The sequence below is a fragment of the Thermobia domestica genome, chromosome 7 (assembly GCF_964235325.1).
Source record: "Thermobia domestica chromosome 7, izTheDome1.hap1.1, whole genome shotgun sequence".
NCBI lineage: Eukaryota > Metazoa > Arthropoda > Insecta > Zygentoma > Lepismatidae > Thermobia > Thermobia domestica.
This window is the reverse complement of record NC_137460.1, coordinates 260,506,158-260,520,547: the sequence shown is the minus strand read 5'-3', so window position 1 is coordinate 260,520,547 and position 14,390 is coordinate 260,506,158. Positions and strand designations below refer to the sequence as shown.

The 14,390-nt window shown below is 35.9% G+C and overlaps 1 protein-coding gene across 3 annotated transcripts in view; it reads right to left on the bottom strand.

Annotated features, from left to right (window-relative positions):
* LOC145690858 (PCNA-interacting partner-like) overlaps positions 1 to 14,390 on the bottom strand; it is a 114,773-nt gene that overhangs the window by 46,337 nt on the left and 54,046 nt on the right. For all 3 annotated transcript variants that reach the window (XM_081766227.1, XM_081766225.1, XM_081766226.1), the window contains exon 5: positions 75 to 285. In XM_081766227.1, the coding sequence (XP_081622353.1) occupies positions 75 to 285 (211 nt within the window). The remainder of the gene's footprint in view (positions 1 to 74; positions 286 to 14,390) is intronic.

The window sequence follows — 14,390 nt, the reverse complement described above, 5'->3', positions numbered from 1 at the left end:
AGACGTACATCTCAGTTCAAAAAATGCACCAAATTTCTGAGTGAAAACCAATATGGAGAGAGAATAAGACTTACCTTCTTAGTGAAACTGCCACTTATTGTACCTCCGGAAGAAATATCCTTGCTGGGACTAGTAGAGGCTTCTGAACACAAAGTGTTGTAGATATTTTCAGCTAAAAGAGATAAAACTTCAGCCGTTTGTTGAATGGCTTCCCGTCTCAGAACAGTGTTCTTTGCACTGATGATATGTTTCTTCACGGTTGAGATTATTTTCTTTACTGCCAAACTACAAGGAAAGGAGAATAATTCAGTTAACAAGACTTAGTAACAAATGAAAGACATTTTCTTCATTTACTCTATATGAGTTACACAGACAGATGGTAACTGCAAGTGAATGGTGAACGAATTCGTGGAATGAAGGAAAACTGAGGAAAAACTTGCGGACCCTTCGCACCAGAAGTGAGCGCTCTATCACTGAGCTACCTTATCTCCTCCTCCTACCCTCACTTGTATAATGAAATAATTGATAAACCAAGTGTATGCAAACTAAAAATATGTATTTTAAAATGCTGCGTTTAATAAGGACAGCAGAATTTAGCGCAGTACCACAATAATAGTGCATTCACCATTAAAATAATGTGTAGTTAAGGAAATCTGGCGACCGACAGTTGGATAGGATACATGATGCATTGAAGGTGTTCTTACCTGCAACAGAAGAAACAAGAGCTCTACCGATGAACTTAAAGTGTTAGGAAGTCATACAGTAACTCTACAATTGTAATAATACGACAGAATGGTTTGTAACATTTGATATCCAAATAACAGTATCTGGAATATTTGACAGAAGATTCAACGTTCAACTACTGGCACCAGTCTGTCAATGCAGTTCACGAAAATTGGCTTCTGACAGTTCGAGAGAGCACGTGCTGTAGTGATGGCGTTGTTGCCAATGGTAGCAGCTCGGACTACACACTTGGGATGTTTAACAAGTCATAATTCTGTAATAGTATGGCAGGAAGAAATGATTTCCAAATAATATTATTGTTACTTGGAACAGTGGCGTGTGCAAGAAGTAGGTAGGTCTCGAGATCATCCTCCTAATACTTGACATGTTTGGCTTTCATCTTCTCTGCTGGCATATCGCATCAGCCAGGAAGTGACCTGTACGTTGTTTGTAGGCTCTGAGTTCATTGTCACGACTGAGTACTCGTGACATGGTTAGTCTCAAAATGGACATCTCTCCTTGAGTTGAATTTTGCCGAATCTTTGCGGCTACGGCTTTAACTACTTGTGGTTCCTCAATGTGCGCTGCCGGTCACTGACACTTCCAGTTTCATTGTAACGCGGTAAACAAATTATTCACTGATTTGAAGGGGTTTCGGGGTGGCAAAGATACGTAGCGGTGGCATGTCCACTTTGTGTAGTGCTATGACTGCAACACGATTTTCGTAATCGCCCTTCATCGTTACACGTTTCCACTGCTCCGTGTCTAACCATAGAATGAATAGCTCAGGGACCCACTTTTGCCTACAATAATCAAATGTGTATAAGTTTAACATTGGCTTAATTTTATTAACCCTTGATTAGGGATTTTAGCAATTTTGATAGGAGCCGATAAGACAGTAACAAGCACAACTGAATTTATAATAATAATAAAGGAAAAGAAAAAAAAATAATTCAGAATTAAGATTTTGCTTTTAGAAGATGCAGCACGGATAGAAGAGCAAATAAGAAGAAAAAAACTGAATATGAACATTTGGAAAAAATAATTAGTTCGCGTAATATTGGTTTTGTTTAAATGTTAAATGACCTAAGTAACATTTTTTTAAAGTGTACATTTATTATTTAACAACTTTATACTTGTTGTTACAGCGTTTAAATATTACAGACTTAGGTATTATAGTATGCTTAACACATTAGTTACAAGTATAAGGATGAAAGAAGAAAAAATTAATTATAGTTATTGAGTTTAGTATAAGCTTGAACAGGTTTTGCTTGGTTAATTTTCAGTTTAAATATTTTATTAGATTTTTACAGGTACGTTTTTGTTTGTTTGTTTGTTTGTTTGTTTGTTTGTTCGTTTTGTTTTGAAAATGAACAGTTATTTAATTTAAAAATAGTTTTATTTAATTTAAATAGTTAATTGTCTAAGGTTTAATTTTAGTTAACTTTAATAGTTATTTATTATAGATTTAATTTAAAATGATTACTGAGATTTTTTGTTGTTTCAGAATTTGTAGTTACATTGAGCTGCTTAAATACTTTTTATAAAGTTTATATATATTTAAGTTAATTACTATAAAATATTATATTTTTATATATGACATTACATTTATGTTAAAATTGAACAGGATTATCCATTACGTCCCGCCGACGCGCGTGTCGGAACCCGGAAGTGCGAATGATTTACAACTAGTTTAGGCGTTACCAAACGAGAACAAACGGAAATAGAGGATATTTATATATTACGTAAGGTCTTTTTGTTTCAAGACATTGCAATACTAATACACTATACAACGAGATTAAATCGTCGCCTCCAGGGTAGAGGGGCGTAAGCTGCATTTTTAATTTTTTACAGGAGAGAGGAGAAAAGATTTTGCTTGCCAATCAGAAGGTATGTAAACGTCTATAGTGTTCTATGACGCTGTGCATAGAATCAGCTTCTATCTGAGTGTGTCCTGGTTCACGAAACTTGTGATCAATATACCTTACACTTGTATCATGGACCGCATATATAAACATTGCTGCAAATTTCTTGTTCAAATTCTGTCCACAGCAATAGTTTGAGTACATCGTCACTTGTTTTAAACGAGGAGTTAAATTTCGCAACTAGAGTAGAATGCAAGAGGCAATTTCATCAGGACCTCTCTTACACCTTGTTTCATCCCACATGTGACAAAACCCTTCGCGCCTGGTAAGACTGTAGATGGTCAGGTTATAAATATTAAGTTTACATAACACCCGTTTTACATGATGGCGTTGTCAAGACTTGTTGGAGACCAAACAGATAGTTACATGAGTGTCGTAATTTATTGCTTCTTTGTCTTTTTCCTTTTCTGATCTTGCTTCTTCTTTTCTTTTCAAATGTTCTTCATAAACCAATTTCTCTCTTTCCTTTCCCTCAAAAGACAAATTTTTAAACCTAAAACAAGTTTTACATTGATCTTTCTTCGGCTTGTGTATCTTGATATTCATTTCATTCGGAATTTTCATTTAGTATGAAGTAAGCCCTATTACATATTCAGGTGAGACTTTCTTCTCCTTGCAGTATTCCTTATAAAGGTTGTAAAGCTTCTCACAAGACAGTCCTGGCTCAACCTAGCAAAGGCAGGTTGATGAAGAGTGACAATAATGAGACTCAACTTGGGGCATCGATAGTACATGCTCCGTTGCGACATAGGTGTCCAAACTCGCGAGCCCGACGCTCGTGAGCTCGGCACTCACGCTCAACCGGGCTCGGGCTCAATAATTGAGCGCGAGCCCGAGTGAGCCCGAGCTCCAATGAAATAAGTGAGAGTAAAAAAAAAAAAAAAAAAAATAGGGAACTTATTCCATGTGCAGAATTGTAAAGGAAGAATGAAACAACTTTACAAAAAGAAAAAGCACATTCTTGAGGTCTGAGCTGTCATTTCTTTGTCCAGAGAACTAACAGGATTTACAAATGTATCATACGATTTTACGTACGCCACGTACACTTTTTTCTCAGTGTATTGCTGTATTACAAGCTCTCCCACTGGTCTAGTGGCTAAAACGCGCGACTTTGATTATCGATTCCCTGTGGGAAAGTATTGAACGACAGTGGTTCAGATTCCACGTTAAAACTATAAATCCATGTTTCATATAGCCTTGCTGATGAAAGGGGACGGTGAAAGATAATCAATTAATCAATCAACAGTATTTCAAATTTCAGCTGCATAAACGACCTATGACTTGTAGGACTAGTTCATTTTGTTAAAGCAGCTTTTTTAACGAAGTTTAGTATTAACGTGTCAGGTATTTCTATGAGGTAAGAAAAATTAACATTATTTTGTAACTAAATGATAGCTTTATCCACGAAACAATGAAAATCGATATAAAAATGTCTCACATTATTTTAACAAAAATCGATTTAGATAATAGTTTGGGCTGCCGCAAAAATAGAAAAAGTTAGAAAACTCCGATTAATTGTAACAACTCCATCAGAGGTTGAAATTGGAGGGGGCATTTGCCATTAATCAGTTCATACAAGCTCGCGAGCATGGCTCTTGCGCTCAACTAGGATCGGGCTCAATAATAAGTAAGCTCGAGCCCCAATGAAATACGTGAGCGCAAGTCCAATTGAGGGAACTGAGCCCGAGCACGAATGAGCGCGAGCCCAATTGAGAGAAATGAGCGCGAGCGCAGTCGAGAGAAGAGAGCGTGAGCCCGAGTGAGTGCGAGCTTAGTTGAGAGAACTAAGCGCGAGCGCGAGTAAGCGCGAGCCCGGGTGACTGCAAGCCTAGTGGGGAGAAGTGAGCGCGAGCCCGAGTGAGTGGGAGCCCAGATAAGATTAGTGAGTGCGAGCGCGAGCCCAGTTTGGAGAAGTGATCGCGAGCGCTAGTGATCGCGAGTCCAGTTGAGACTGACGAGCGCGAGCCCGAGTGAGTGCGAGCCCAGTTCAGAGAGATGAGCGCGAGCCCAAGTGAGTGCGAGCTCAGTTGAGAGAAGTGAGCGCGAGTCCAGTTGAGACAGGCGAGCGCGAGCCCGAGCGAGCCCAGTGGAAAATGGCCACCTCTGCGTTGCGATATTTTTAGCTGCTGATGTTAAACTGTGTTTCGGTTTGTATTTCCCTCGAAACTCATGACCTGTACTTCTGGAAGAAAGCCCATTCTGCAAAACGAAATGACACACTTTATCACTAAGGAAAAACTGCTTGCAAACTTGTATCATTTTCCCATCCATAGTTAAATAATAGCCAACTGTGAGCTGCCTTCTGGACGTGATGTTAACGTTTTCCACGTGACTTTAACTTTCGCTTTATGTGACGCAGAAGATAGTCTCTCTATCTATGAATGTCTCCTAGTTTCCAGCACAAACGATGCACAAATTTCCGTTTTTCTTTATTGATAATTTGTTTGCAACTCTACATGCATCTACATTTAACATTGCGTACACTGCGAGCCTCATGAATTTTGCCAGCACTGGTAACGTATTTCTTAACCAAATTACGATTAGTTTTGGCTTTATTTATTTTTCTTTTTTCCAGTTCACGGGATTCGATGGTATGTTTCTTGCTTTGTATGCACGTGATGATTTTGTGGCCACATTTGTTTCTATTAGCATTTCATCACTTAAAGTACTTTCATCTATGTCCACCTTAAATTCCAGGTCGGCATCACTGTCGTACGATACACTAATATCAGTAATGGAGTGTCCAGAGTCGTCTTCCTCCAAAATCCTGAATATTTCCTGACCAGACAGCGAAACACCGTCCATCTTGATCACTCTCTTCATCTCAACGACAAGATATATAGACACTACAAAACTAAAGAAAGGCCAAGAATGCCACAAACTGCAGCATTATTTAGTTTACTTATTCACTGCCAACATTAAAGCAATGGAAAGAAAAATATATAAGGTAATGCTGCTTCTTTTGAAGTCGCAATTGCTTTTAATACAGATCGAATGCAATTAACGTCCATCCATTGTATGTATGCTCAGAAATATATTTCCTGCGATGTGAATGTTATTTTCTGGCAAAGGCGTAAGTGAACTTAAGCCCTTTTGTCATGGACAACTTAGTGGAACACATTGTTACGTCTTCCAAACATTGAACTGTAAATCCGTTTTTCATTGGAAATTAATGTGCATCAATTTTCCAGGTGCAAGAATATAACTTAAGTGATTCAATGAGCGAAAAAAATGTATTTTCAAAAAAATGTCACTTACGCCCCTCTGTCACGGAAGGGACGAAATTGGAGACAAAATTGAAAGTATTAAGACGGCAATTTTTATTTGATTATAATTTTTTTGTTTATTTTTCGATATTAATAATTTTATACTGAGATTTGAAGTGAAGATAATTATGGGCAGCTGACGTAGCATTTAACAGAACGACGGTAACAGAGATGTCTTGACTTTTGTAAAACATAACGAGAAAAATTAACTTGCAACGTTTGTAAATATTAAATTATTATGTGGATGGAAATTGAATTAATTTGTATATTTACGATAGACAATTATTATTTACAAAACCTGAGCGAATATTATACATTTATTATATATTTCTAAATTATAAAGATAATGGAATGTAGAATATTTTTGCGTGATAACTAAATTTGTAAATGAGAAGATAAGACTTGTGATATTGCAATTAAAGATACATTAAAACACTTAAACACTGTAATTTAATAATGTGAATCATTTACCACAACCAGCTATATTTTACAAGAAGGCGAGAGAGAGAGAGAGACGTGAGGAATGAGAGCGAGTTACTTGGGATGATTACGGGGACCGGCGCTGAGCCAGTAGCCCAGACAGGGATTTTTTCCCATTGGAAGTTAATCAGCCATGCTGAGACAGACCATGTATGAAGTGACATATTACGTATGAATGAATACAAAATTTAAGTATTTAGGTTGCTATTTAATTTGGAATTTTTTTAAGATATTTTTAATTATGTTAATTTTGAAAGGTTATTACTCAATGACAAGACGACAGTACGATGACATAACATTTAACTCGAATTTTTTTGAACTTCCTTTCCAGTAAACTGCTTACTTAATGTCCAATCCAATATTCCGATGAATAGCTTTAAACATGCAGCAGAATAAACAGTATTACCTGAGCTGCCGTTATACTACGTTCCAGCCAAAACTGCAAGCTCCATTACCAAACCAGCCAGAAAATTGCATGCGTTCATATTATTCCTCACAGTAATTTGGCTTTATCCATTTTCATTATCTTTTTAAACGATTTCTTTTATGTCTCAACGGCGCACTAATACTTAAACATTAAATTGCATACGTAAGAAAGTCTCGATCGTAACGATTACTTTGGATGTTGTGCCCTTATGAAGAGATTGCGTGAATATTTTGATGTGGTATCATGTTGATTTTTTGTTAGGTTAATAGCACAGACTACTTTCAATACGTCTGAGGTATTGAAATTGAATACAATTGATTGTTGCTTTTTTTTATACTAAAAATATTTTTTGTCAAGAACATTTAAAACATTTAAATGGAAATTAAATTATGAAACATATTTATTAATCTAACACAAAATATAAGAAATATAAAATAGAGAAGAAAAGAACAACGAAGAAAGAAAATAACATGAGTATAGAGTATTGTTTTATTTTATATAAGATATAGCCTTAGTTTATACCCTTTTTTGCGCATTTGAATATTTTGAATGTTTAACTTGGTTATGATTGACAAAGTAGACAAATGGGAAATAATATTAAGAACTTAAGATGAAAAGTACATTAAAAGACGAGACGCGTAGAAGAAACTTTTTGCAACGTCACCAATATATAAAAGACAAAATACGTAAGTTACAACAAATTTTAGGTAAATAAGAGAACAAGAGAAATATATAATGTATAACTGCGACCAATACATTTTTCAACCGATATGTAACGAACAAGGTACATTACAAATGGCAGCACTCACTCACATTCAGCATGGTCAAATAGTGGTCAAAATCTCTGACAGTATTTAAGAAATAATTAGGTACAATAATGCGATAATGAAATCACAGGCAGGAATAATGCATATTGCTTTTAAATCCGACATTTCGTTTTTAAGTAATGGCCACGTTTGTCTCATTGCGACAAATTTTCGGTGACTTCTCAAACGATGCATTTTTGGATATATTCTTATTCTCATATTGGTTGTTTTGTCATTGTCTATCTCTGATTACTGAGTTTACTGATACCTTTTTACCTTATTTTGTGACATTTTGTCAATAATCGGTTATTTGAAAACAGTAACTTTACTTTTTGTAAAAATCGATTAATTTTCCTATGCCTTAATTTTATCAGTTACACTTTATATTAAGATTCACAAGTCACGACAATTTTGATTGCATAATAATGAAAATTCTAATTTTTAGTTTTAATTTTAATCAATTAGTTTTGACTCTTTTTTTTTTTTTCAACTACGATTCTCTATGACAATGTTAAAACGTTCATTGGTAAAGAGTTGCTTTTGGTGTCATACAGCAGTCTAAACTGAAGTCTTCAACTTGATATCTGACAATCTGCTAACGTGTCATCCAACTGCTTTCAAAGTCTTTCTATTATCTGAGAAATTTTCAATCGCTACAGCCCATATAAGGACGATATATGCCCTACCTTTAACTGGACGACGTAATAATCAAATCACCGTTTGCTTTCTCTCGTTCTAGATCGGAGCTTTGCTAGGCCTTAATTAGTGGTGGGCACAAAAACCGGTTTTCGGTTTTTCACCGGATTAGGTTTTCTTCAAAACAGTTTTTTTTTTCAAAATTGGTTCTATTTCTGACCAGAATAATGTTTCTTTGTTCTCCGGAAACCGATTCAGTTTTTACAGAAATAGTTTTTTGTGCTTTTCAAAAGTTTTCAGCGAAATCAGTTTCGGTGAAAACCGATCCAGTTTTCAAGAAAACCGAAACCGGTTTCGCCCATCCCTAGTCTTAATTCAAGTAGCTTTCCAATTGTCCCACAATGCCGAGCAAACGCTATTCTCACTAAACTTATTGAGTGGTGTGCGACTTTAAAGCTGAACCCTCAAAAATGTTTCACTCTTAGCATGTCTTAGCATTTCTTTGAAGAAAAATAAAATTTTCACAGCTATTTTATTAGTTAGAGTGCTATCGAAAGAGTTACGACACATAAAGACGTTGGGGTAGTACTCAATGAAAAACTTGCATTCGCTGATGAGAACACTGGGTATTCCTTACAGATTGACTGCAATGCACGATCTCAAAGCTTTTGTATGTCCTAAAATTGAATCAAACTTACTCCATTTTGATTCTATTAACACTTCTTTTGCCATTATTAAACAGAGAGTTCCTTCACTGCGTAATCTTAAGAGAATAGAGCTCCTAACTAAAATTGACATACAGACTCCATTTACTCGACGCAAAGTGGCAAACTTGCTGCTTCTCCATAAAATTATCAATGGAAAATTGACTCCAAATTATTGGTTTCCGTTGTAAATTTACGTGTACCTTTTCGCCTTACTCGCAGTTATAGCAATTATACAACAGTCTTTATACTTCAGGTTGGTGTCATTGTATAACAGTTTATCGTCAGATGTTGATCATTTTGATTCTGAAAATCGTTTTAGAAACAAATCTCTGTAAATGTGGTACGTATATATATATATATATATATATATACAGACTGTTCCATAATTCGTGTTATTTTCTACAGCGCTGGGAGAAGATGAAGTTTATACACTATTAATGTAAAATTTGGCACTCTTATTCAGAAATATCTGAATTTTTCGAATTTCTAAAGAAAATACGAGAAAATTGCTGTTTAGCCCCCCTTTTAGGGGTGTAAACACGAAAGTTCATTTTCATTATGGGAGATTCAATGTTAAATTTTAGAAGCAGTTTTCTCCAACAATTATTCGTGAAGATTTTTGAGCAAATGAGTTGTATTTGTTACAAAATGCAAAAACACTTATTCACAAAGCTAGTAAAGCCGTCCCAAACATTATTTTGCGAAGGTCCCCTTTTGGGGGCAAGGGGCGTAAAAAGGTGGTGGGTGATATGTTACCAAAATCCCAAAATTTATTTTCGGAATGCCAGTAAGCATGAGATTAATCACAAATGTCACAGAATTAATGCTCCAATGTCCTTACATGTAAGAGTGACTGATAATGGGGCTACAGCCCCCTTTCAAAAATAAAAAAAAAATCACCATAAATATCCTTAGTAGGGACATACGAGAAGGTATTTTTGTTAATTAATGTGAAATTTGGCGTCATTGTATCAAATGAGTATGCGTTTTTCAAATCTGGAATGTTATTTTGATAACGCACCACCTTAGGGGGACACAGGGGGCGAAGCACTCAATGATGGATCTTTATAAAAGTTCAAAATTTTGTTCCGGAAATACCAGTGAGCGTCAGATTTTTCACCACTGTCACAGAATTAATATTCTAATGCTCCTTGCATGTGCCAGTGACTTATATGGGGCTATAGCCCCCTTTCAAAAATAAAAAATCACCATAAATATCCTTAGTAGGGACATACGAGAAGGTATTTTTTTTTTAATTACTGTAAAGTTAGGCGTCATTGTATCAAAAGAGTATGCGTTTTTCAAAGCTGGAATGTTATTTTGATAACGCACCGCCTTAGGGGGCAGAGGGGGCGAAGCACTCGATGATGGATCTTTATTAAAATTCAAAATTTTGTTCCGGAAATGCCAGTGAGCGTCAGATTTTTCATCACTGTCACAGAATTAATATGCTAATGCTCGTTGCATGTGTCAGTGACTTATATGGGGCTATAGCCCCCTCTCAAAAAATCACCATAAATATCCTTAGTAGTGACATACGAAAAGAAGGTATTTTTTGTCAATTAATGTGTAATTTGGCGTCGTTGTATCAAATGAGTATGCGTTTTTCACTTCTGAATGCGAATTTTAGTAACCACTGCCTTAGGGGGGCACAGGGGGTGAAACATAAAATGATGGATGTTTATAAAAAAAAATCCAAATTTTATTCTGGAAATGCCAGTGAGCATCAGATTATTCATAAATTTCGCAGAATTAATATTCCGATGCTTTTTGCATGTGCCAGTGATTGATATGGGACTACAGCTCCCTTCCACAAATCACGATAAATATCCTTAACAGGGACACACCGGAAAAAACTATTTTTTTAAATCAAGTAATGTGAAATTTGGCGCTGGCGTTTTTTTTTAATTCGGTATAATTTTGATAACGCACCACCTTTAGCGGCAAAGGGGGCGAAGCATAAGATTGTGGATCTTTATGAAAATTCCAAATTTTATTTTGAAAATAGTAATGAGCGTGAGATTAGTCACAAATGTCACAGAATTAATATTCCGATGCTCTTTGCATGTGCCAGTGACTTATATGGGCTACAGCCCCCTTCCAAAAATCACAAAAATTCACAATACATATGTCATAATTAATATGTAAGTTGTCATTATTGCAAAACAAAAAAAATATACAATAAACCTGGAAATTAATGTAAATGAATAACTTCTGTCAGTGTAACTGATTATGCATATAACTTTGTTGCATATGGTGTCACTGGAATATAATCAAAGAATTTTATATTTTTAAAAATCAATTAGGGCTCTTTTTATAGCAGAAAATCTCACACACCAATCACCTGTGTATTTTCTACGCACTTAAGCAGAACAATCTCGAAATAGAACACAAAATGACAATGAAAAACGTAGCAGGAACAAAAAAAAAAAAAAAATCTTAATGAAAAGTAAGATCTTAAAAATTAAAAGTGAGCTTTAAGTTTCAATATTGTTTGCTTTATTCGTAAAAAGAAAAAGCATGTATTTTCATTACTTCTTACACAATAACCGTATTATCCAACTTTCCATATAACAACTTACTCGTATGTACTGCAGACGTAATACACATGGACACACGGTTGTAATAGAAACAAATGTTCCCGAGGAATAAGAATCAGTTGCTGGAAATTATTCTTTGTTGAAAACAACTCTTTTTCGCTCTACTATCACTAATTGTTTAAAAAGATCATTAACCTAAGTGTAAAACCCATAAAATCAACTTACTTTTATTCGGCATGCCCTCCTGAACGAACAAGACATAAATTAATGCGATTTACTAAAGAAACTGTGAACACCTTCTCCAACATATCTGGAGTGATCATCTCTATACTGTGGACAATCCTCTGTTTCAAGTCCTCTACACTGTTATATGATTTTTGGTAGACAATTTGTTTTAGGAATCCCCACAAGAAAAAATCGCATGGTGTAAGATCCGGACTTCTTGGTGGCCATTCGACACTTGACCCCATACAAATAATCCGTTCCCCAAATTTCTCTCTCAAAAGATTTATAGTCGTATTTGAGCGATGTGCTGGCGCTCCATCTTGCATAAACCATAATTCATCACTTTGACCTAAATTTAAACGATCAAGTTCAGCAAATACTTTTTCTCTTAGTATCTTTTGGTATGATGACGTTGTTACATTTTCATCAAAAAAGAAAGGTCCTATCACCTCAGTCGCAGTATACCACACCAAACCATTATTCCTCATTTGTCCATTGACACTTCTGATCTCACGTTCGGCTGTATCGATGACCAATATCTTGCATGTGATGAGGACACAGAACCATTTAAGAAGAATTTTGCTTCATCGGAAAACATCACTTGAAATAAGAACATAGGGTTTTCATTTAACTTATCGATAAACCAGTTACAGAAATAAACACGATCACCATAATAACTTGCACACAATTCAGAAACCATTCGGACCTTGTATGGTTTTACCTTCAAGTTTCTTAAAATTCTTTGTAGCGTAGTTTTCTTAATATTTAAGCCTAAGCTTCGACGAGCAAGGGATTTCTGCGGTGAACTAGTAACAGATAACAACACCTGTCTTTTTGTTTCTTCTGTAGATACACTTGGAGATCTTCCTGCATTTTTTTTCTAGATGCAAGATGGGCAGTGTGAAAACGATTGCAGATTTTTCTGATAAAATGTACCATTCAATTACATTAGCACGCTGATCCTGAGTTAAAGACTGCATGATCGAAGGACACTACAGTATGAATGCACTCTTAAAGTATACTGGAAACGACAAGTAATTATCAAATGATTAAGTCAGTCTATCCCCGAGATTCACCTACTATGTAATGTCCATTTCCGAAGAAGCCAATCTAACCCAGGTGTTAATTACAGACACGAAATCCTATTGAACTGTCAACACGTTAACTCGTAAATCGTTGGTGTATTGCGATAAGAAAAGGTCTGAAACCGTTGTCAGCACACATGAACAAGAAGTTGAGTCAGGAATTAGAGGGTGTTTTATAAACAAAAGTTTGTTGACATTGCTTAAAATCAGCTTACAGTGGGACACAACAAATGATTCGGAAGTGTTCCAGTGCTTCTTAAACACACATATCTTAGCATGCATTCTGAATAGGCCAGAGAGAAGCATGGAAGACAATAAAACAAAGTGGTGTGGTTCTTTAAATGATTTTGGGACCGGGAAGGGGGAATTGAATCACTAAAGTAGTCGCTGGCACACGGAGGTAGCTTCTAAGCATTAATTTTGGTATATTTCCAAATATTTTGACGCTCACGGGAAATAACAAAAAGTTTGAATTTTTCTTACTGCCTATCTTCCCCAATTTGGAGGTTTGGCGTAATAAAACTAGAAACGCATGTACCATCATAGTTGAAAGGGGAGGAAGAAGAGGAATGGTATCGTATTTTCTACCTAAAACTGCTACTTTATAGCAAAATTCGTATAAATATAGAGCAAACTGCTTTCCGCATTTTACATTGAAACTCCAGTTAGGCCAATCAAATTTTGAGTTGACGCCACTAAAAGAAATCAACACATGACCATTATCATATTGTCGCTTTAGCTCTTTTTCTAAACAAACATTTTTCGACAATAATGGCAAATTTCACTTTAATAATGAAAAATATTTACCTTCTGCTAGTAGGTCCTTGCGTATAAGGACATTCATCATGAATTTCTATTGTTTTATGAAAGGGGATTGTAGCCTAATATCAGTCACTGGTACAGTCCGCAGCAAAAAACCTGCAACATGAGCATATATGTTTATTGTGAAACGACGAAGTCTTTTGCTCCAAAATAAGTGTGCAGGGGAGGACGCCGAGGTTTCTCCTTGCGTGATTCATGCCACTTAGACGTTATGTTGATTCCTTGTGCTGTTAGTCGTAGTTTCACAATAAACTTACATGCTCATGTTGCAGGTTCTTTGCTGCGGATTGTACATGGAAATAGCATAGGAGCATTAATTCTGCGCGCCTTGCAATTAATTTCATGCTCATTGGCACTACCAAAATAAAATTTGGAATTTTTATACTTCGGCCCCTGTGCCCTCCAAAGCCAAAAATTACCAACCACGCCCTTTGTCCCCTGTTACCAAAACAGCATTTCAGATTTGGAAAATACATAACTTTTTATTACAATAACTCCAAATTTCACATCAACCGACCAATAGAAAAAAAGCTTCTTCTGGCATGTCGCTGTTAAGGATATTTATCGTGATTTTTGGTGATTTGTGGAAGGTGGCTGTAGCACCACATCAATCACTGGCACATGCAAGAAGCATCGGAATATTAATTCTGTGTCATTTGTGATTAATCTAATACTCATTCCCACTTCCAAAATTTTTATAAACATCCATCATTTTATGTTTCGCCCCCTGGTGCTCCCCTAAGGCGGT